The sequence below is a fragment of the Macaca thibetana genome, chromosome 3, assembly GCF_024542745.1.
Source record: "Macaca thibetana thibetana isolate TM-01 chromosome 3, ASM2454274v1, whole genome shotgun sequence".
Taxonomy (NCBI): domain Eukaryota; kingdom Metazoa; phylum Chordata; class Mammalia; order Primates; family Cercopithecidae; genus Macaca; species Macaca thibetana.
In genome coordinates, this window is record NC_065580.1 from 179,671,677 (window position 1) to 179,695,536 (window position 23,860).

The 23,860-nt window shown below is 39.8% G+C and overlaps 1 protein-coding gene across 3 annotated transcripts in view; it reads right to left on the reverse strand.

Moving 5' to 3' along the window:
* Positions 1 to 23,860, reverse strand: part of CXADR (CXADR Ig-like cell adhesion molecule) — a 105,289-nt gene that overhangs the window by 47,967 nt on the left and 33,462 nt on the right. For 2 of the 3 annotated variants that reach the window (XM_050782175.1, XM_050782176.1), the window contains exons 3-7: positions 19,304 to 19,508; positions 12,141 to 12,296; positions 10,121 to 10,243; positions 9,452 to 9,590; positions 5,619 to 5,802 (exon numbers count right to left, since the gene is read on the reverse strand). In XM_050782175.1, the coding sequence (XP_050638132.1) occupies positions 5,619 to 5,802; positions 9,452 to 9,590; positions 10,121 to 10,243; positions 12,141 to 12,296; positions 19,304 to 19,508 (807 nt within the window). Of the gene's footprint in view, positions 1 to 1,417; positions 5,803 to 9,451; positions 9,591 to 10,120; positions 10,244 to 12,140; positions 12,297 to 19,303; positions 19,509 to 23,860 lie in introns of those variants that run through there. The other variant, XM_050782174.1, reaches the window with a different exon arrangement.

Here is a 23,860-nt window from a genome sequence, read left to right on the forward strand (position 1 = left end):
TCTCAGTTTAATCAGCTTTGCTATTTGTTAACCAGAAATATGATTTGGCCATTAGGGCTATAAGATTAAGATATGGTCTAAATTAAAGGCATTTAATTATTCTCGGTTTCACTTAGCCTATTGCACTGTAAATCTCGATTCCTTGAAAGTCTGTGTACCATTATCAGTATCCCAGTTATCAGGGGTAAATACCAACAACTTTCATTATTGTATCAATTCTATCTCTTTGAAATCTTCCAACATCCCCTGTAAAGTAGGTATTTTGTACCATTTGAAGCACTAGGAAACTGAAGCAAAGTGAAGCAACTAGTAATAAGTGGTATTTGAGCATGTCCTGTGCCTTCTAGCACTATGTCCTGTGCTCTTCACCTTTTAATCCCTGAGTAGAAAATTTCACATCAGTATAAATCAGTGGTTCTCAAAAGGAGGTGATTTGCCTTTGACCCCAGGGGAGATATTTGGTAATGTTTGGAAATACTTTTTATCATCACAACTGTGATGGGCATGCTGGTGGGGGGGCCAGGGTGCTACTGACATCCAGTGGGTGGAAGCCAGGGCCGCTGCCAAACATCTTGTAATGCACAGGACAGTCCCCTACAACAAAGAATTATCCAGCCCAAAATGTTAATAGTGCCGAGGTTGAGAAACTCTGGTATAAACAAAATATTCCTCAACATGCTTCTTACAGTAGCATCAATAGCCCATTCTGGTTTTTCCTGAAATCAACATTTATAGTCAATGAAAATACTTCAAGCCAAAATGAGATGTTACTTTGGTTCGAATATCTGTGCCTCCCTAAAACTCTTATGTTGATATATATTTTATTAGCCAGAAGCCCAAATCTCACCAATATGTTGAAATCTTAATACCCAACGTGATAGCACTCAGATGTGGGGCCCCTTTGGGAAGTGATCAAGTCATTAGGACTCTACTCTCATGAATAGCATTAATGGCCCTTATGAAAGAGGCTAGAGGAAGCTCCCTTTCCTCCTTTCTGTCATGTGAGAATACAGCAAGAGGCGCCATCTTTGATACAGACGGTAAGCTCTCACCAGCCACCAAATCTGCCAGTGCCTTGATCTTTGACTTCCCAGCCTCATATCTGTGTATATACACACACATTCGGCAACGTATCTGAAAAATAAAGTTTATACTGTAAATTCTGAAATGATCACAGAACCCCAAATATTATATACTATTATATAAGCACACAGGAATGGGGAGATTTTGGTCTGTATGCTTGACATGTTTTCAACGATGTATGAATATGACTGTTGCAATCTTTATTCTTTCTGTTTAGAGGATGCACGGGGGGAAAGGAAACCATGACACAGCAAGCAGGGAGGAATAAAATATTGAAGCTTTAGCGGACATTTGTATAAAAGGCACAATAAAGCCACACCATGAGGCAGAGAAATGCTTTCTCGATTTTATTTCAAAAGTACACAAGGTCACAAAACTAGAGCAAGTTGTTTTTCTTAACAAATTTTGTTCTTACAAATTTCAAAATCTGCACCATTGGATATATAAGCCAGAAATCGTACATACAAAATCTGAAACTGACACTATCAATTCTATACTTTGCACACGTGGAGTGTCAAAATATTTTTCTCAGTAGTACAAGTGTATTTCTCACTAAAATTCACAATTAGGGAAAAGAATAAGTGAATCAATGAATTGTGGTTCTCTTAAAACTCGTGTCATTAAATAAGTTAGCAGAAAACACGAAGTTCTGTTTTGATGGAACTTTTAGTCTCGATGACTAAAACCAAACCCAACTGATATGTACTATATTCTTAAATTATAAAATAAGATACTTTACAAAAGTTAACCTTAATGAATAGGAGGCTGGTGTTATCTGCTATAAGATAAATGATCAGCCTTCCCGAAAGATAAATAAACTGAACCACAATTCACACATTTGTTTATTATTCTTCCCTGCTTCTATGACATTTATAAAAGGAATTTGTGCTCAGTTATGGCCTATCTCAGTGTTAAAATAGGTAAATGAGTAAGAAATCCTATTGCAGAACATAATGCCTTTGTTGCTGGAATATCCAAAGGCATTCAAAATATTAAAACTTGCCCAGAACATTTACACTACTAAACACAGGAATGTTATAAAGATATATGTACATATATATATATATAATATAATGTCACAAGCCACTAAGAAGTTAAAATTGTGCCAACATTTTCTACAAACTACTCTTTATGTGACACATCAAAGCATTAACCACATAAAATACGAACTTTTTCTGTTCACACTGGAATAAGGCATCTGAAAGCCCTAAACACTGCTGAAGTGAAAATTAGAAGAAAAAACTCTTAACATTCACATAACATCGAATGTACATGCTGCACGCATACAAAAGACACTGAGAATATTTTTAAGAAGCCACACATCACAGAATTTGATAGTCACCTTCATGCAATGAGTTCCTTTGATATTTAATCAAAATGTTTACTTGCCCCTTTACTTGTTCCAAATTTCCAAGATTAACTCTCAAATTTTAAAAAGTATCTTTTTAATAAAAATCAGGTATCTCTTTATATCCATGATCTATATGGATAGTGATTTGGATTTTTTCAATCTCACTCTCCTTAAGATACACTCAGGCTGTGTTTCTATTTTAGAAAGTCCATGGCAGATAGCTCAAATTAAAAGGAAGGAATTTGTCCAGAATAATTGGTTACTGTCATGAATCACAGACATTTTAGGGGGTGGGGGAGTGAGAGGCTCTCTAATAAGGGAATAATATTAGTTAAGATTGCCAGTAAGAAAAAAAATAGCTGTAAACGACTCCATATTCAAAGTACAGAACTGGCTGGATGTTGTGGCTCACCCCTGTAATCCCAGCAATTTGGGAAGCCGAGGCAGGAGGATCTCTTGAGCCCAGCAGTTTGAGACCAGCCTGGGCAACACAGTGAAACCCCATCTCTTTAAAAAAAACAAAAAATGTACAGAACTATATATTCAAAAGTACCATTTCTCTTCAAATTATCCTTTGTAACCTACAGAGATGGATAGTATCGAGTCTCTCAGTTATAAAGTAGAATCAAATGGCTTTGCTATTAAGATGCAGTACTGTCCTTGACTGATCTAACTGAAATGCTTTAGTAATTTTTTGTTCAACTACTTGATTACCAATAGCAATTTGGGAGCAAATATTTGATCTCTGGTTCAACTGAAATTATCAGCGAGAACTACTTGAAAATTTATCAGTACTCTTTGGCTGACAGAATTTTACAGTGAGACATAAGCCTATAAAATAATGTCCTCTAAAATATGAAATATATGGGAAGAAAAGTCTTGTTCCTCATGTGTTATTAAAAAAAAAAGGAAGGAAAGTCTTATACGTGTCCACTTTCTATAACTTCTACTTAGATCAATAGGATAATGTTCATTATATGAAAGTCAGGAATAGGAAGAACCAAAATTTTATTATTAATGTTCTGTTTATTTACTTTTTATAATACTTTATAAATAAACTTTATTCATATAAAACAGGCCGAACATCTGACATTCAAAAATGGCTACTGTTATAAAACCAGAAACATAGTCAGAGTGTTGGGAATATTGAAATTTCTAAATCTTTATGAATAACACAATCGCTTAAGTGATATGCACAAAGAACAGAAAAGAGGCAAGCTTGGAAATGTGAGGATAGAAAGGTGTCACAGTGATGTGTTTTTAGAAACAGTACCTTCACCTCTAAGCACCTTTCAGGTAGGTGATAGCTAGCTCATAGGCACCAGAAATTCATAATAGAAATTAAATTACCCAAAAGGCACAGATGAAAATGTTAACACAAGTATAAAAGTAATTTTATGTAAGGTTAAAACCTATTTTTAAAATGCTTCCAAATATGTAAAACTATACACAAATCCATTACACATTCAGCTTAAGTTTACCACTAAAAAGTGTACACACAATACTCTAACCGTAAATACATGCCACCATTTATAATGTAGCATTTACCACCACAGCACCCAAAGATATTAACAGAAACCAACTCCCTACTAAAATCTAGGGAAAGGTTTTAGAGCTAGTGAAAGAATTTATTGCAGACCGTATTTATTATAAAGAGACTGTTGGCTCATTCTACTATATCCACACTCCCTCACAATCTTAAGGGAAATACAATAAATCCACTTTCTTCTCCTAAAATGATATTTAGCACATTTGGCAAGGAGGAGTAGTCCCTTAACTCCTTTTTCTTATCTTTTTTTCTTTTTCTTTTTTCTTTTTTTTTTTAAGAATAAATCACTTTCACAAAACTAAGACTCAAACATTTTTGAAGCTCAGCTTGATTTGCCAGAACTACACAGAGACATGTTTGGTCACACAACAGCAACTGTACATCCTCCCAAGTCTGGAACACAGAATTGATGGAGGACGCTTACTTGCTTAAAATGTATTTGATTATTCTGCATTTATGATAAAAATATCATCCAGGGATTATATTCAAGAGGGTAAATTTAGGATTACGTGTTTCTAGAACATATAATGTGTAACACCATCCCAAAACAACAAACAACATAAAGCACTGAAACCGAAGAACCACTTAAAATTTAGAATAAATTAGGAAATTTCAATCTATAATTGTCAAACAATAAATGAGTTATAATAATTTTCTAATAAGAAAAATATCACCTAAAGTGGAAAGCCAGTATTTAGTTGGGAACTATGAAATACTACATCCTTGATCTGGCTGGCCGCCATTTTGAAGACCACCACAGATCTCAAGGCATGAGACTATTCACCAACAAAATCTATCCCTGCCATTGCACCTAGTGTCATCTCAATATGTGGCTGACAGCAAATGTTCTAACTTAATCTGATAGATGCTCCTTTAGCATATAAAAGAGTTTGCTAAGTCCCTATTACCTGTAGCAGTCTATCAACTAAATATTTAAGAAGTCATTTCACAGACAAGGTTTATGAATGACTTAGAAGTAAAATTAGTAATTTCTAAACCACTGTAGTGTTTTCTATGTTTTTAGAGATACTCCAAACACAAGATCTTGTTTTCAAAGGAGCTATAAAAACAAGTACAAACATACGTAAGTAATTTTGTCATGGATGTTTCTGCACTAATTTGGGGGAAACTGGTGGGCCATAAATAAATGAGATACACATCCTAAAAATCATGGTAAAAATTATCAAGTACCACTTTCAGATGGTTATTCAAGTATCAACTTGGTATGCAAGTAAGTTCACCAATTTCTTCACCTATGATTTCATATTCAAAGTGCTACATCTTACTTAGGTACTGATAAATTTACAAACCTTTATAATCAACCTCTTAAAGAAAATCCAGCTTTTTCAGATGGTAAACTTGTCTTTACTAACTTTAATACCTGTAACTATTTCAATATAACCAAACAAAAATTTTCAAAAATATATTCCTTACAGTTCCTGATTATTTTTTGCTATATTTTGAGGCTAGGAACAAAGTTTAGACCAGAATAGGTTTTCACATATCAAAACAAGGAAAGGAACATGGAGAGCACAGACGAGACACATGGAGGCTCTAAACTATAGACCCATCCTTGCTCTGTGCTGGGATCATCACAGGAATCGCGCCCATTCGACTTAGATTAGGGGCAGCTACCTTAGCAGGTGGGAGAGTCGGACTCTGAGGCGTGCGTTCAAAGTCTTCACTTGGTACTTGGTTATACTGAGTCTTGGAATATCCTTCCATGTTGGAAGGAGACATGGATCCCAGGGATGAATGATTACTGCCTATGTAGCTTCTGGCAGTGGACGTACGGCTCTTTGGAGGCGGCACATCTTCCCTGGAAAGCAAAATCCCCAATACATGTCAAGAGAATAAATTTCTAAAAACCTACAATTATGTAAGCTATGAAGCATGGATAAGAGCCTGTATTTAGGTAGCAAACATATAAAAGTGTGTGTGTGTATGCGTGTCACAAAAAAGCAAAAAGTGCAAGCCATAACGTCATAAATTCTGCATCTGTCCCCAATCTGTCATTGTGATTAGAGTTATGACTTCACACTTAATAAAATATGGTATTTACACAAATGTAGATGATTCTAGAATGTTGTCTTACAAAACACAAATCTCAAATCATTCATATTCTAGTATCACTGGTCAAGATAATCTAGTTACAGCCATATAACACTTTATAGTTGAGAAAACACTAACACCTACAAATATATTTCTATCTTAATCACGCCTGTAATCCCAGCACTTTGGGAGGCCAAGGCAGGTGGAGGTCACTTGAGGTCAGGAGTTCAAGACCAGTCAGGCCAATATGGCAAAACCCCATCTCTGCTAAAAGTACAAAAATCAGCTGGGCTTGGTGGCAGGTGCCTGTAATCCCAGCTACTCGGGAGGCTGAGGCAGGAGAATCACTTGAACCCAGGAGGCGGAGGTTTAAGTGAGCCGAGATTGCGCCATGGCACTCCAGCCTGGGTGCCAGAGTGAGACTCTGTCTCAAAAAAATAAATAAATGATAAATTTTAAAAATTTTTAAAAGAAAAGAAAAAATCATTTTTGTATTAAAGTTATCTGAAACCTTAGCTGAAAACACTACAGATTTAAGTTTGCTGGGAATTTAAGCCTAAGAATTTTCATACCAAACACTGACAGAGAGCTCAACTGGCCCTCCATAATCATGGGTTCCACATCTGTGAAGCCAACAAACCATGTATAGAAAATTATTTTTTAAAAAATATTGTCTGTACCTAACCTGTACAGATTTTTTGTTGTCATTATTCCCTGAACACCACACTATAACAATCATTTACATAGTATTTACATTAGGTATTATAAGTGATCTAGAGATGACTCGAAGTATACAGAAGAATGTGTGCAGGTTATATACAAACAGTACGCCATTTTGTATCTTTTTCTTTTTCTTTTTTTTTTTTTAAATAGAGAGAGGTTCTTGCCATCTTGCTCAGGTTGGTGTCTTGAACTCCTGGGCTCAAATGATCCTCCCATCTTGGCCTCCCGAAGTCCTGGGATTACAGGCGTGAGTCACTGCACCTGGCCGCCATTTTATATCAGGGACTTGAGCATCATTGGATTTTGGTATCTGCAGGAGGTCCTCCATGGATACCGAAGAATAACTGTGTATCTGAGTTATCTTTGGTGCATTTAAAAAATACAGGCGTACTCGTTTCATTGTGCCTTGCTTTTATCACACTTCATAGATACTTATGGCATGTTTTTTCTTTTAAACAAATTGCAGGTGTGTGGTACCCTTGTGTCAAGCAAATGTACCTGTACCATTTTTCCAACAGCATCTGCTCACTTCATGTCTGTGTTGCGTTTTGGAAACTTTCACAACAGTTAAAACTTTCTCATAATCATACCTGTTAGGGTGATCTGTGATCAGTGATCTTTGATGTTACTATTTTAATTTGTTTTGGGGCAGCATGAACTATGCCCATATAAGACAGCAAACTTAATAAATGTTGTGTGTGTTCTGGCCATCTCCTCCAACCAACCCCCGATTCTCTCACTCCTCCCTCAGGCCTCCCTATTCCCTGAGACACAATAATACTGAAATTAGGCCACTTAATAACCCTACAATGACCTCTAAGTGTTCAAGTAAAAGGAATAGTTATCATAGTTCTACTTTTTAGAAAACTTTTATTTATTTTGAGACAGTCTCGATCTGTCAACCAGGCTAGGGTGCAGTGGTGCGATCACAGCTCACTGCAAGCTCAAACTTCTGGACCCAAGCAATCACCAGCAGGGCTCTCTTTAAATCAAACCCAGAAATAATCAACCTTAGTGATACTGGCTGAAAGCTAGTCTCTTGCACCAAACAGCCAAGCCAAATTGTAAATGCAAAGAAAAAGTTCTTAAAGTCAAGTCAAAGTGTTACTCCAGTGAACACGTGAATGGTAAGAAAGCGAAACAGTCTTATTGCTGATATGGAGAAAGTTTAGTGGTCTGGATAGAGGATCAAAATAGTCACAACATTCCCTTACACCAAAGCCCAATCCAGAGCAAGGCCCTAACTCTCTTCAATTCTATCAAGGCTGAGAGAGCTAAGGCAGTCGCAGAAAGAAAGCTGGAAGCTAGCAGAGGCGGGTTAATGAGATTAGGGGAAAAGGTCATTTCCATAACATAAGAATACAAACTGAAGCAACAGAAAGGTTATTCAGAGGATCTAGTTAAAAGAGCGTTGATGAAGGTAACTACACTAAGTAACAGATTTTCAATAGAGACAAAACAGACTTCTACTGGAAGAAGACACCATCTAGGCCTTTAATGGCTGAAGATGTCAGTGTCTGGCTTCAAAGCTTTAAAGGACAGGTTGACATTCTTGGTAGGAGCTAATGCAGCCCAGGAGTTGGAGACCAGCCTTGGCAACATGGTGAAACCCCATCTCTACAAAAACTACAAGAATTAGTCAGGTGTGGTGGCTCATGCCTGCAGTCCCAGCTACTCGGTAAGCTGAGGTGGGAGGCTCACCTGAACCCAGGGGGCAGAGGTTGCAGTGGGCCATAACTGCACCACTCCACTCCAGCCTGGGCAACAGAGAACGAGACCTTGTCTCGGAAAACAGACAAACAAGAGAAAAACCCAACCACCACAGAAAGAAAGAAATTGCCATAGCCACTCCAACCTTAAGTAACTAGCATCCTGATCAGCCACCAGCCATCAACACCGAGGCAAGACCTTCCACCAGCGGAGAGATTAGGACTCACTGAAGGCTCAATCATTAGCATTTTTTAGCAATAAAGTCTTTTTTAATTGGGGTATCTACACTGCTTTTTTAGACATAATGCTACGGCACACTTTAGACTATAATATAGTATAAACATAACCTTTTGTGCACCGGAAAAACATATTCATGTGATTTACTGCGGTGGTCTGGAACTAAACCCACAATAGCTCTGAAGTGTCCCTGCACAAGTGTCCAGACCCCACCCCAGATCTACCAAATGTCAATTTCTAGGGTGTGAAGTCATGTGTTACTACTTTCTAAAGTTCTATTATCGAATATGCACACTTCTCGTTAAGACCTTCTGATTTATAATATTTAAGGAAAATAAAAATTATACTACCAATCTTTCTACAAACTACCAAATTACCTGATACAATCAGGTCAGATTTTTTTTTTTTCCAAACCTCAATATCCGCTTTATTTTTTGAAGCCTTCATCCCTCCCACTGCAGGTGGGAATTCTTTTCAAAAAGGCAGGCAGTCTTGAGCTAATCATTTCGCAGTGGCTCTTAAAATGGGGTACAAGAAGGTTGGGGAGCGGGGCACGATGAATGGTGGTTGGAGTTCTGCACTTGGAGTTAAAAGTAAATGCTTTCAAATGTATTGAGAAAAACGGGGCCAAAGCTTTATCCCTTCTCCTAAGAAAGATGCTTCAGGTGGTTAATAAGAGAACTAATGCTTTAGAGACATGACATATGTTTGGTATACATCAGTCAACTCCTGTCTCACTTAATTACCTGATATCGTGATGAACTTCCTTTTCATATTTTTCTTCTCTGCGCTTTTTATGACAGCAAAAGATGATAAGACCAATGAGCACTAGAGCAAGCAAAGTTCCTATAATGGCTCCTGCAATTAGTCCAGCTTTATTTGAAGCTAAAATAAGAAGAATTAATAGTAAAAAAAAAATATATATATACACACACACACACACACACACATATAGATATTGAAGCTAGGCTACACATTTTTTGATTGATTTCATCACATGTATTAACTTTAAGAGACAAATTATTTCGTCTTTTTGATCCGGGGAAAAAATTCATGAAAAGAACTGTCTTCTGAACTGTATAATCTGTTTCAAGCATTAAAATGATAAAACCTGTCTGAAAGATTTTAATATTCAAAGCTATCTTGGTTAACACATAAGAGTGTTCTAAGCTACTCATCATAATAGCTAAACATGGTACAAGGGTTGATTTGACAACTCTTACCTTCTTAATATATCATTGCAATTATGAAGTTTTTTTAATAAAATATATTTTTCTAGAAAAGCTAATAATCAAACCACAGTGTTCTGATCAAAGTCAGCGTCCCCTTGCCCTTAATATACATTTGCTGATGGAACTAAAGGAGGTGGTATAAAGATAACAGAAACAAAACCATAACAGAAAGAAGATACTTACGAGGGACAACGTTTAGGCGCAACAGGCACTGATCGGAGCCCACTCTGTTTCTGACTGTACAGCTGTATGTCCCAGAGTACTCCGAAGAGGCATTTTTAACAGATATAACAGATAACGTCATTTCTATGGAAGGAGGAAAAATAAAACAAACTCATTTTTATAGTACGTACTGTTATCAGGTGTCAGTAAATGTAGCCCTTATCAAATTTGGCAATCCAGTTAAAAGCAAGACAGACCAAGACTGGATGCAAACAAACTGGCATTGAGCCACACAGATGTTTCCAGAATTCAAACAATCATGCTTCCAGTTCATGTGTATCAAGGTGAAAGTAGCCATGACCCCCTGCACCACAGAGCCTCGGCTGGAGCAGGCGTGTTGGTCCACTGTGTAGCTGCTGCAAACCCATCTTGGGGTACATCAGACTACAAACACTATGGCATCCCACAGAGGATCTCTCATGCAGCAGGAAAACATATAAAACCTATTTTATTCCCCCCTAGATGGAAGAAACATACAAAAGGAAGTCAGAAGACGACTCCCAGATTGGTCTCTTAGTTTGAAAACAATAGAGGCAGAGAGAAAACCTACTAAAGACCAGGATGCAGTGGATGGTGGGGTGGAGCCTCGTAATCAGTTTGAACTAGGAAGTCAATTGTAACAAATGGGTGAACAGATTTGGCCAATTTGTAACTTTCTAGTTAGTGTCACATGGGTTTGCTTTTAATTTATAGACAAGCCATGGGTAAATTACTATATTTTAAATCTAGTCGAAGCACTAAAGATCCAACTCTTACTCTACTTTAGACACTATCTAAGTTATAATCATGAACATTTCTCATCAATTAAAAAAAGAAATTGGCCAGGCACAATGGCTCATGCTTATACTCTGGGAGGCTGTGGGGGGAAGAGAGCTTGAGCCCAGGAGGTTGAGACCAGTGTGGGCAACATGGAGAAACTCCATCTCTACAAAAAATACAAAAATTAGCAGGGTATGGTGACGCAGGCCTGTAGTCTCAGCTACTCAGGAGGCTGAAGTGGGAGGATCATTGGAGCCTGGGAGGTGAAGACTGCAGGGAGCCAAGATCCTGCCACTGCACTCCAGCCTAGGTGACAGAGCGAGACCCCTTGTCTCAAAAAAAAAAAAAAAAAACACCAAAGTAACTAATTATAATACCCTAAAAAGGCCGGGCGCAGTGGCTCAAGCCTGTAATCCCAGCACTTTGGGAGGCCGAGACGGGCGGATCACGAGGTCAGGAGATCGAGACCATCCTGGCTAACACGGTGAAACCCCGTCTCTACTAAAAATACAAAAAACTAGCCGGGCGAGGTGGCGGGCGCCTGTAGTCCCAGCTACTCAGGAGGCTGAGGCAGGAGAATGGCGTAAACCTGGGAGGTGGAGCTTGCAGTGGGCTGAGATCCGGCCACTGCACTCCAACCTGGGCGACAGAGCGAGACTCCGTCTCAAAAAAAAAAAAAAAAAAAAAAAAAAATACCCTAAAAAATGAAATCATAGAATAGCTCTTCCTTTATAATATATGACACTAAATTGATATTATAAAACCCTGAATAATTCCCATGGAAATCCTGTTTACTCTATGTAGAAAGGGGAAAGCAAGCATTTGGGAATCTGAAATATATAAGCAGGTGGGAATCGGAAATATATAATCTGAGATATATATGCCTAGGCTCATGCCTGTAATCCCAGCACTTTGGGAGGCCAAGGAAAGAGGATTCCTTGAGCCCAGGAGTTTGAGACCAGCACAGGCAACACAGGGAGATCCTGCCTCTACAATTTTTTTTAAACTTAGCGGGGTGTGATGGCATGCACCTCTAGTTCCAGCTACTTGGGAGGCTGAGGTGGGAGGACGACTTGAGCCTAGGAGGTCGAAGCTGCAGTGAGCAGTGATTGCAGTGAGCCTGGGCGACACAGCAAGGCCCTATCTCAAATCACACACACACCCCCTACTAGATTTTAGTCCAATCAATGGCACCTGCTACAAATACTATTATCAGCAGTACCTGCTAACCACGAAGTGGGCAATTTCTGTGAGTCAGACAATTTTTGCCACTCATACTGTAATGGAAGTGAACCTTCTTTTGGTTCACATTTTAGCTTAAAGTCACTTCCAATTTCTTCTGATCCATCAACGTAACATCTTGTACCTGAAGGCTTCACTGAAAAAGAAAATGAATTACAAATTTACATAAAAGAATGGAACTTAAGTTTTACGAATACAGCATTGTACACAACCACTGACTCATTATCAGTTGGTTCTGGGTTCAGAATTCACAAAAGAATGAAAGACCACAGTAAGTGATCAACATCAGTTTATTCAGCTTTATCTGACACAAAACAGCAAAGAATAAGCTCACACAAGCAGCCACTGCATTAGTAGATACGGCAATATCTCAGGCATAGCTCGGTGCCTGTCCATTTCATGGGGCACACCTGAAAAAAAGCAAGAATGATGCACTTGCTTTTTTCGGCAAGACCACTTGAGACTCAAGGAAGCTCCCCCTTCCATTCCTCAGCTATTCTTCCCCATGCTTGACATGTAGCCCTCTGACAGTCCGTACCAAGTCACAACCCTCTAGGTGCCATAGCCCCGACATCAGGCAGTTTATAATCAACAATACTGACACTTACTGTAGCAAGGAACAACTAGCATTCTGCATTTACATCAACTCAAATCCATCCAAAGAGCAGGCTACAAAAAAGAAAACCTGGGCTGGGCATAGTGCAATCCCAGCACTTTGGGAGGCCAAGGCAGTGGGGGGATCACTTGAGGTCAGGAGTTTGAGACCAGCCTGGATAACACAGCGAGACTCTGTCATTATAAAAACTTCAAATAATTAGCTGGGTGTGGTGATGTGTGCCTGTGGTCCTAGCTACTCAGGAGGCTGGAGTAGGAGGATGGCTTGAGACCAGGATTTAGAGGCTGCAGTGAAGCTCTGATCACATCACTGCACTCCAGCCTAGGTGACAGAACCAGACCTTGAATCAAAGATATTCACAGCCTGGAAATTCATGTGTAAAAAAGAATATTTAATAATTTTTTAAAAAAGGAAATCTGAGGTTATATTCCAGGTATTCCTGGGTAACTGTTTAGAACAGCTACTAACTCCATTACCTGCAACAGCTCACCCCAGTCCTGGTGGATTAACACCCTGGCACTGCATACTCCTCTGCTGAACTTTAATAAGATATCATATTCACACAATAAAGTTAACATGTTAATCATGTGGGTTGATTACTTCTAATAAATGTTTCTATATCCATTAAGCATCACTCCAACCCTCTCCCAAGAAAGTTCCCTCGTGCTGGTTACAATAGATGTGACTCCAAAACGCCAGACCCAGGCAGCCACTGATCAGATTTCTACCACCGTAGATTAGTTCTTCTTCTGGAATCCCATGAATAGAATACTACAGTAGGTACTTTTTTGTCTTCTTTTATTCAGCATAACATTTCTGAGACTGAGCCACGTTATTGTATATATAGCTATTTTAGTATTTCAATGAATGACTATAACACAAGTTTGCTTATCCAGTCACCTGTTAATGAAGATTGTGTTTCCAGTTTGGGGCTACTGTTAAAGCCTAGTTAGCCAAACCGACAAGGAGTATGGAGTCTATCAAAATCAGATTGGCCAGAGAGGAACGCATTATGAGGAACCAGGGAATGCCACTGGACAAGAGCAGGGATGCTGAAGGATTCTGAGGAGGTTCTAAGGAAGTAGCCATCAGCTCTCAATCAGTTGTTTTTGAGATTAGGAAAAATGCGGATTAAACAGGAAGTGAGAGCTGTGAGGAGGCGGGGCCATTTAGTAACTGAGTATTCCAGTAAAGGATGGGTAGTGCAGTGTGGGTCTGGGGGCAACATTCGGAAGACAGCAATAGTCTATGCTTTACCACTGCTCTACATCTTTGCGAGACACAATGTTTTCTATAAACTCTGTGGCTGACTTTAATCTGTATCTGTCTTTCTGGCTGATAAATGTCAAGACTGTTTTTTTCTTTTTTAGTTTAAGCTGATTTTCATCTTTTCAGTCATGAATGGGTTTTTATTCTTTTACTACTATGAATAAAGGCAAATGCATTTTACAGTTTTGCAGTATGAACAACGCCGCTTGAACACTCATGTGAACACTGGCGTATGCTTTCCTTTGTCTTAGTAACTGCTGGATCATATGGTGACTGTACATATTTTAACACTGTAAGAAATTGTCAAATTGTTTCCCAAAACTGGCTCAACACGATTTGTCATATTCAGTGGGGTATCTTCAACTAAGGTTGTCAACCATGACCTTACTCCTTCTTAGTAGCTCCTTAACAAATTTAATTGTATTCCCCTTCATCTGCTACTAGTTACATTTTTTTTTTTTTTTTTTTTTTTGAGACGGAGTCTCGCTCTGCCGCCCAGGCTGGAGTGCAATGGCCAGATCTCGGCTCACTGCAAGCTCTGCCTCCCGGGTTCACGCCATTCTCCTGCCTCAGCCTCCTGAGTAGCTGGGACTACAGGCGCCCGCCACCTCGCCCGGCTAGTTTTTTGTATTTTTTTTTTAGTAGAGACGGGGTTTCACCGTGTCAGCCAGGATGGTCTCGATCTCCTGACCTTGTGATCCGTCCGTCTCGGCCTCCCAAAGTGCTGGGATTACAGGCTTGAGCCACCGCGCCCGGCCGCTACTAGTTACATTTTTAAAATAAGGGTCAACACATATTTAACTGCACTGTTGATTTTTCCAAGCAATCTGACCAGGTGCTCTGGAGACTACATCAATTGGACTTTTAAATAAGTTTTGCAAATTAATTCATCCTGGGAGTCTTCAATGAAATGAGCCTTGTTCTCTTCCATTTCTTCAAACTACCAATAAATCCTTTATTAGAATAAATTACCAGCAAATAAGTAACTGATGCAATGCTTTGTGCATCAAACATCTATGGGTAATATGGTATTCTAACTCTAACCCTCACCCTTTCTATACCCATTTTCTCCCATATAACCAGCAAGCTAAACATATCTAATAACAGATAGTTTATTTAAAACTGCTGCTGGGAAATTCAGGGCCTCACTACAACCCATCCACAATAAAACAAGATTCTAACACACAGGTTTCTGAATGACACTTTGGAACGACCTACCTACTTTCCACTGGGAAGAGAAAGTACAAGTCTTTTACATGACAACATCCAACCATCATACTATGAGGAAGATTAATTCTTAACCCATGGTACTCTGCTGGAACAGAAGAAAACCACAAAGAGAGCACCAATAAAGTCTTGTCCCCTAAATGTTTCTTTGGTCTGCGCTTCCCACATACTGGTCATTGTCCACAGAACATCTGCCTCCATGATCACTAACACAACCAACAGTCCTTCTCAGATAAGGGTATGTGACCATCGAGTTGTAGCTGGACACAGTATCCCACCAATTTAGTAATGCTCTGCTCCATACATGTATTACTTCATCATCTTTCCAGGCTAGTGGCTACACCAGTCTACTGGAAATACTCTCTAAATCCCTACATGAGACAGGGGATGCTTTTATCATGATGTCATCTTTCCAAGAAATACAATTTCTGATGAGTTCAAAATGCCCTGACTCCAGGCAAAATCTATCAATAGATGCTAAAATCGACAGGCAAAAGTTAAATGAGAAACAACATATATGCATGGTCTCGAAGTAGCTCCCCCAAGACATTTTTTAATTACAGAGGGAAAAATAATAACTCTAGAGTGAAGAAGCCCATCAGATAAAACCTAAACCAAGTGATCATGATTAACAATAAGACATGACATCATGTGCCCCCGGACGTGACTGGAGGAGATTAAGGAGATATAAATGCAATGTGGATTCCAGATGCAATCCTAGTACAAAAAGGACATTACTGGAAAACAGCTAAATTCAAACTGGGTCTGTAATTTAGTTAACAGTATTGTATCAATGATAATTTCTTGGTTTTGATGATTATAATATGATTTTGTAAGATGTTAACATTAGGGGAAATTAGATGATGGGTCCACTCTCAGAAACTTCCTCATATTTTTGCAACTTTTCTACAAAACTAAAAATTATTTCGAAATAAAAAGTAGTGAGGGGCCGTGCCCTGTATCAATGGTTTGCAAATCCCTTAGGACCTTTAAGGCCAGTGATGATGGAGCCACTACACTTGCTGTTGCCACTGTGATCTGGTGGCATGGTGCAGTGGGAGTATACCATATATGTCCAGGAATTGTTTACTGTGCATGTTCTGCTCTTCAAAACAACTGTCTCTTTATACCAAAAGGTTTCAATAAACAGGCCCTTTCAGAGCTCCAGGGGAAGGTGCCCATGATAGGTGGCCACAACAGTAACCTTCTATCAATTATCTTTGTTATTTCCCACTTCCACTTCTTTACTGAGCCGCATCCACATGAGCTTCTGCTGTGTCTGAAAGAGCAAGGCAGGCATGGCAACGGAGCAAGCTACAGCTACAGCAACATGCTGCCCCTCACATCCAGACGACTAACAGTCATCTCTCTGGGCTAATGGCTACATAACACAGAAGCTCAATGAATGAACTGTCATTACCCTGTGAATGCCATGATGGCAACTACTTCAGATTTCCCACAAAAGAACCAAAGCACTAGGCAGAGCCACCATCAGTGAATCAAACCAGCTCCAGGGACCACCACTTAGTTGGGTCACTAGAGGGCACTTCATCTTATCTTTCGCCCCAGATAATCCAGGCAGAATTTCCAGGCAAAACTAACAGATAAGCTTCAATCCAATTTTTACCTTCAAGAGAATATAATTCTGGTGGTTTCTCCCAGCAGCAGTCATGACTCATCTAAAAACACGGAAGAAAGAGCTACAAGAAATTATCTGGCTCCGACACAATCTTGTCCAGATCAGAGTACCAGCCATCCCTACTTCTCTTCGACAATCACTTCCCTGCTTTCTCCTCTCATCCCCAGTTTATCCCCTCCTTCCCTCCCTGGTTTGAATCCAAGGCTCACTGGGCTAAGAAATTCTCCTGAGGAGTAACTCAGGGTGAACTATGTCAGTGCTTCCCACTTTCCCATTCTTAGGACACGCTGGGGTTCAAAGTTCAATATAAAAAGGCCACTCCTACGGCTGGGCAGTCACAGATCCTGCCATGAGTGAACTGAGACCACATTATGGGCCATCCCTGCCACCCAACTCAGGTTCCTTTTGGGAAATGTTCTGCTGCATGCTGTAATGGTCTCTTCAGCTGAGAACTGCAAATGTGACCCTGAATCTGGTCCCACAGGATCCAGACAATACACAAACACACACACACGCTTGTCCACAACTCTTCTGGGAATATGTGCCAACCCCATTATCCCAGTGTACCTGTCCCAGCATATAGGGGTTTCACAATAAATCATTCTGATAATCAAACATCTTCTGCTTCATATATCATGAACCCCTTAATATTCCGTATACATTTTCCAACTCAATACTTCCTAGAGAGCAGTGTTGGAAGAAAGTATAGTCGGGGCTATGATCTCAGGAATTCCTGGGTCTGTGATAAGAATTCAGACCAGGTGTTCATCTTTCACTTGCTTACACATTTACGAAAAAGAAAAGTTACTCCATGTTAACTCAATGAAGACACAGAACATTCAAATTTCCAACATTACCATATTCCTTTATCCTGGTTCCTTTTTCAGATTGACTTACTTTTACACCACAAGAAACATTTTTAGCTAGTGCGATTCAGAATGATGCATTTCACCAGGACCCCTTCAGGTCCCCATTCAATGATGCTGCCAGCAAACCCTATCTACCAAGATAACCCATGAATTTGCCATGAAGGTACACAAAAAGCCCCACTCGTGTTCCTAGTCTCTAGCAGTAAGAGTTAAGCGCTGGGTCTACTTGTAGGAGGAGTGGTTAAGTGTTGGGTGCCCAAGTCATCTCGAACATTGCTCTTCTAAAGAGTATTCTTGTAATCTCAGCACTCTAGGTGGCCGAGGCCGGTGGTTCACCTGAGGTCAGGAGTTTGAGACCAGCCTGGCCAACATGGTGAAACCCTGTCTCTACTAAAAATATAAGAATTAGCCAGGCATGGTGGTGCATGCCTGTAATCCCAGATACCTAGGTGGCTGAGGCAGGAGAATCACTTGAACCCGGGAAGCAGAGGCTGTAGTGAGCAGAGATTGTGCCACTGCACTCTAGCCTGGGCAACAGAGCAAGACTCCATCTCAAATAAAATAAAATAAAAATAAAGAGTATTCTTCAGAATATTCTACCCTAGCCCTAATCAGTTCTCTAAACAGAAGGAATGAGGTAAATGTTGATGTGGGTGGCCTGCCCTGATCAGTTATTTCCAGTCATGCTAGACAATTCTAGCAATCAGCTTTTCCTATGAAAGTCAACCCCCAAGTGTCCCCTAAAACATGAGAACAGGGGAATTTACTGTCATAAAATAGAAAGCTAGACAGCTATGTTTTTCTACATGGTAGCCACTGTACATTTTGTGTAAAGCTTATCACGATATGGTTTTAGAAGTATATTTATGAACTATCATCTTTCAGTTTCTCAATTTGAAGGGATTAAGAGTGCTTGTAGACATTATCACAGAATCTAGAGAAGGATAATAAACTCTGTAGTCTTTGACAGCTTACAAAGCAGTTTACACTATCTCCCTCTTAACTATTACAGAGAGGGCTATAAGGTATCACAGTGAATGTCTCAGCTCTTCACTTTAATGATGAAAAACAGAGATCCCAAGAAGCTTAAATAACTATGTGGTCTAATGGCCTTACTTGAATTCAGTATTCCTTCTTCCATATTTCTTCACCTCCATTCTAAATGCTTAAATTATTCATCATAGAAACATGGTTCTACGTAATTCTCAGGGCAAATTCTGAGGACAAGGCAGAAACCCGAGATCTCCTAACTCCTGGCTTAGGGTTCCTCCTCCATACCACAGTACTCCTCACTTATTTTCAAACTCTTATGAATTTCACAAAGTTGATCACTTCTTTCTTTTCCTATCCAAATCCAAAAGCTAGTTTTATACTTGACGCTATCCAACACAGAAGAACGTCAAGTGTTTAAAATTGTTATTCTAAAAAATTAAGCTTTGTCTTCTACAAATGCTGCTACTACGGTACTATGACTAATCATCCTCTTACTCAGTAACCCATTAACGCAAATAAAAATAACTTACCAAGAACTACCAGCTGAATCTTCTTATTTGCAACACCAGGAGCTTTTTTCACTTTGCACTGGTACGTGCCAATATCTGACAGCTGTAAATTCGTTACATTTATGGATGCATCACCAGATTTGAGATCATTACTCGTAAAATGTACTCGTCCTTTCAGATCTGGATAGTAGTCATCATAAATTTTGTCTCCAGAATATAAAATAATCTAAAAGAAAGCCAAAATTAGACAGGCAGAAAATCAAACACACAACAAAAAAAACTGTCTCTTAAAGAAGCCCTGGATACACCTGCTGCTACAGAACCCCTCCCCCCCAGCAGAAAAAGAGAAAAAGAACACAATATTATGGGGAAACCTAAAACTATCCAAACCACAGAACGAGAATATGGAATCAACGTGATCCTTGGGTATAGTCCCAGACTTCCGTTTTTAACCTGGAAACCAAGACCCAACATGATAAAATAGCAAAGCCCTCCACTGTCCTAGACAGCAGTTTAGTACGATCGGGCAAGAACACAGATGTGCTCATTGGTTTGTTTTTTTTTTCCCCTTTTGAGATGGAGTCTGAGTCTGTGGCCCAGGCTGGAGTGCAATGGTGCGATCTCGGCTCCCTCCACCTCCTGGGTTCAAGCAATTCTCTCACCTCTGCCTCCCCAGTAGCTGAGACTATACAGGCACGTGCCACCACAGCCAACTAATTTTTGTATTTTTAGTAGAGATGGGATTTCACCATGTTGACCAGGCTGGTCAAGTGATTGACTCAAGTGATCCACCCACCTCGGCTTCCCAAAGTGCTATGATTATAGGTGTGAGTCACCGTGCCTGGCCTGCTCATTCTTACATACTCTATTTTTCAACTGCCTCTGAGGCAGTAGTTTGCCAACCAAGTGTAACAAAATCAAGTACCTACTGCCCCCTGCCCCCACAAAAGGCTTATCATAATTTGCCTGTGGAATCTAACAAAAAGATAACTTAGTTGGGTCTTAATACTAAGCTGGAGTTACTTGAGGGTTCTAGACTCTAACAGATAAAATCATAAAATAAACCTCTTAAGATATGTGTACCCAGGTTAACAAGTCCTTTGAATGAATCTTCTGTAACTAAAGCAAAGACCCTTGCCGAATCCACTGAGTTTTCTGAACCACACTTACAGCCTTTGAAGGCAACTACTAAAGGCTGGATGCTTTAGAGGGAAAATAAAATCTGTGTTTGTAATATTTTCTTGGAAGAGAACTGTAGTAGTATTCTCTAACAATCTCTAACATTAATTTAACACATTTTATAATTTTTCTTTTTTGCTAATGAAATCTCTTCACTCTGGTCATGAGACCCATGGGCCAAAGAGCAGTGATGCCAAAACTCAAATAATAATCAGGAAACACAACTATGACCTGTATCCTGCAAATAATCTCTTTTACCTGAGTGCTAATTATAGGTAGTATAATCAGAATAAATGTCATCTAAGAATACTGTTTTCCAGGTTTATTCTGCAGAAACTTCTTGAGTGGAGGAACTTGGGTTCTCTTCTGAATTATCTCCTTCCCAACCACACTGACCCCACTCCAATCCACCAAAGATCTTTTTTTTTTTTTGAGACAGAGTCTTGCTCTGTCACCCAGGCAGGAGTGCAGTGGTACGATCTCAGCTCACTGCAACCTCCACTTCCTGGATTAAAGCGATTCTCCTGCCTCAGCCTCCCGAGGAGCTGGGACTACAAATGCCCACCATCACGCCTGCTAACTTTTGTATTTTCAGTAGAGACGGGGTTTTACCACATTGGCCTGGTTGGTCTCGAACTCCTGACATTGTGATACGCCTGCCTTGGCCGCCCAAAGTGCTGGGACTACAGGCATGAGCCACCATGCCCGGCTAGATCTTTTATTTATATACAAACTGTCTGCATCTAGGTTGTGCTCAATACCAGTCTGCTAAGTAAATAAAAGAAAGAGTTGAAGGGTCCACAGCTGACTTACTCTGTAAACACAAGCCATTACTTTATTTGCTCAATCTTCTTGACACATCCACTTGTCAACAGCAACACTGACGACTCCACAAATGTGGCTACTCTATCTTCCTTTGATTAATTTCCTTTGATTAAAAGGCTTATCATAATTTGCCTGTGGAATCTAACTCTAAAGGTCGTAGAGTTCGATCTATTGTACTTCCAGTAGCTCGTTAAGCTCCACACACACCTTAGTAGCCTTTTAAGGGGGGCTTGAGAAATAAGATGCATTCCCACTGTTGGTTATTTTATAAGCTAGCTTAGTGTCTTCCCGGAAAATGATGTTATAAACATCAGTTAAGGAATGGGAAATTTACCACGCAATTTTACATGTCTTCACTGATTCCCCTTCACAACCCTGCAAGGATGATGGCAATGTCCACATTGACATTTAGGCTGAGGAAAGCAGTGGCTCTCACTGATCAGCGTTTGCACAACAAAGATGCAAACCAGATCCATTTAACTTGGCACAGGACATGATTATCATTTCAATATCATTTACAAGCTTACAGAATGCTTGTGCATATAGTATTTTGCTGAATTTTTATAATGACCCTGAGATGCTAGGTATATCTGTTCCTACTTTACACACGAGGAAACAGGTTTATGAAACACGGGAGGCAGCACGGGACAGCACAAAGGATAACAGAGCAACAGAGCAGCTGTGAGAGTCAGAGGGACCTGGGTTCAAATCCCAACTGCATTTGTTGCTAGCTATGTGACTCTGGGCATGAGAATCTCTGGGCCTCTGTTTCCTCCTTGCCATACATATAATAATTCTCACCTTACTATGTTGTTTTACGGCTTAAGTATATACAATTAAAGTATATAAAACACTGCCCAGGCACGCAGTTTACAGTAACCGCTGACTATAGAGATCACACAGGGAATAAGAATGCAAATTTCTCCAGCTCAGTCCTCCAATTCCCAGTTTTTAACCATTCTGTCTACTAGCTGAAATATATTAAAATAGGGGCTCAGTTAGCATATGTAGCCTAAATTCTATGTATGCATCCTCTTCCGCATCCATCTCTTCCTAACCCTTCTACCTTTCTTTTGGTCTGATGTGACAGTGTTTTAGGTTAGAAGCTAGGTTTTTAACCCAGAAATGGTCACTCAGAGTCAAGTCCCAGTTTCACATTTCTCTTACAACTCCTGTAGACGGCAAAGCCGTGCCTCTCACTCAGCATGGAACACTTGGAGTCTTCATCCCATTAACAGACACACTAATGGCTCAGGGCACAGCACTTCTCGGTCTCTACATGCACCTTGTCACAAGCTTCACTCAGCAGCAGCACTGAAGACCCATGCTCTCCATACGCATCCTAGGCTTCCCCTATCTTAAGCACAGGATCAGAGTCCTGGGCTCTAAAGGGGGACAGGCACTGCACTGTCACAGGAACGGGGAACTGCAGGACCTCAGATGGAGCCTGTACTCTAGGTGCCAGCAACCCCACAGAGAGAGAGAAGGGAGAGAACGGGGAGGTAAGAGTGACAGGGAACAGGGTAAGGAGGCTGAGTAGATACAATGAGTCAGGCCCAATTTATTTTGCTCAGGGAAACAGAAAGAAGTTCTGGTAACAGAATCAGGGCAGAGGTTACATCCTTGGAGGGGGTGGCTCTAGTCACTCACAACTTGGGAAAGCACCTTAATTATTTCCTGAACATAAACATCAAGGGCAAACTGACTGGATTTGCCAAAAATATTAATTACCTAACTGCACTGATTCAGCCATTAAATGGAAGAATGTTACTTGTAACTTTTAAATATCCCCTTCTTTCACATCAACAAATGAGTAAAACAAAATTTCTCTTCCAAATATATATATTACTATGTTTACCTAAATATTTGGACTTATTTTCCTCTCCCTGATCTAATATAATTTATTAACTTTTTAAAAAATTAAATGTGTCAAAGCCAATATGCAACATTCTAAGTAAAGTATTCTGGAACCACTGAAAAGGTAAAACATAGGCCAGGCGCGGTGGCTCATGCCTGTAATCCCAGCACTTTGGGAGGCAGATCACGAGGTCAGGAGATCGAGACCATCCTGGCTAACACGGTGAACCCCGTCTCTACTAAAAATACAAAAAATTAGCCGGGCGAGGTGGCGGGCGCCTGTAGCCCCAGCTACTCGGGAGGCTGAGGCAGCAGAATGGCATGAACCTGGGAGGTGGTGCTTGCAGTGAGCCGAGATCGTGCCACTGCCCTCCGGCCTGGGAGACAGTGAGACTCCATCGCAAAAAAAAAAAAAAAAAAAAAAAAAAGAGAGAGAAAAGGTAAAACATGACATATATTTGGAGATGAGATTATCAGGCAACATGTTCCTCGTTCCTCCTCTGTGCGATTTTTGGCTTTCCAAGCTTTCTACATTAGACTATTACTTTGATTTGAAAAAAAATACTAAAACAATGCTTTGATATTTTTTAAATTTAAGACTAAATATTTTATAGATTGTTTTTTGCTCTGAGACTTCATTTTTACACTGGGAAGTGTTAAAGTCAAAGTAAAAAAAAGTAATTTAAAAAGACTTTTGTTTTTTAAGAAATTCATTGG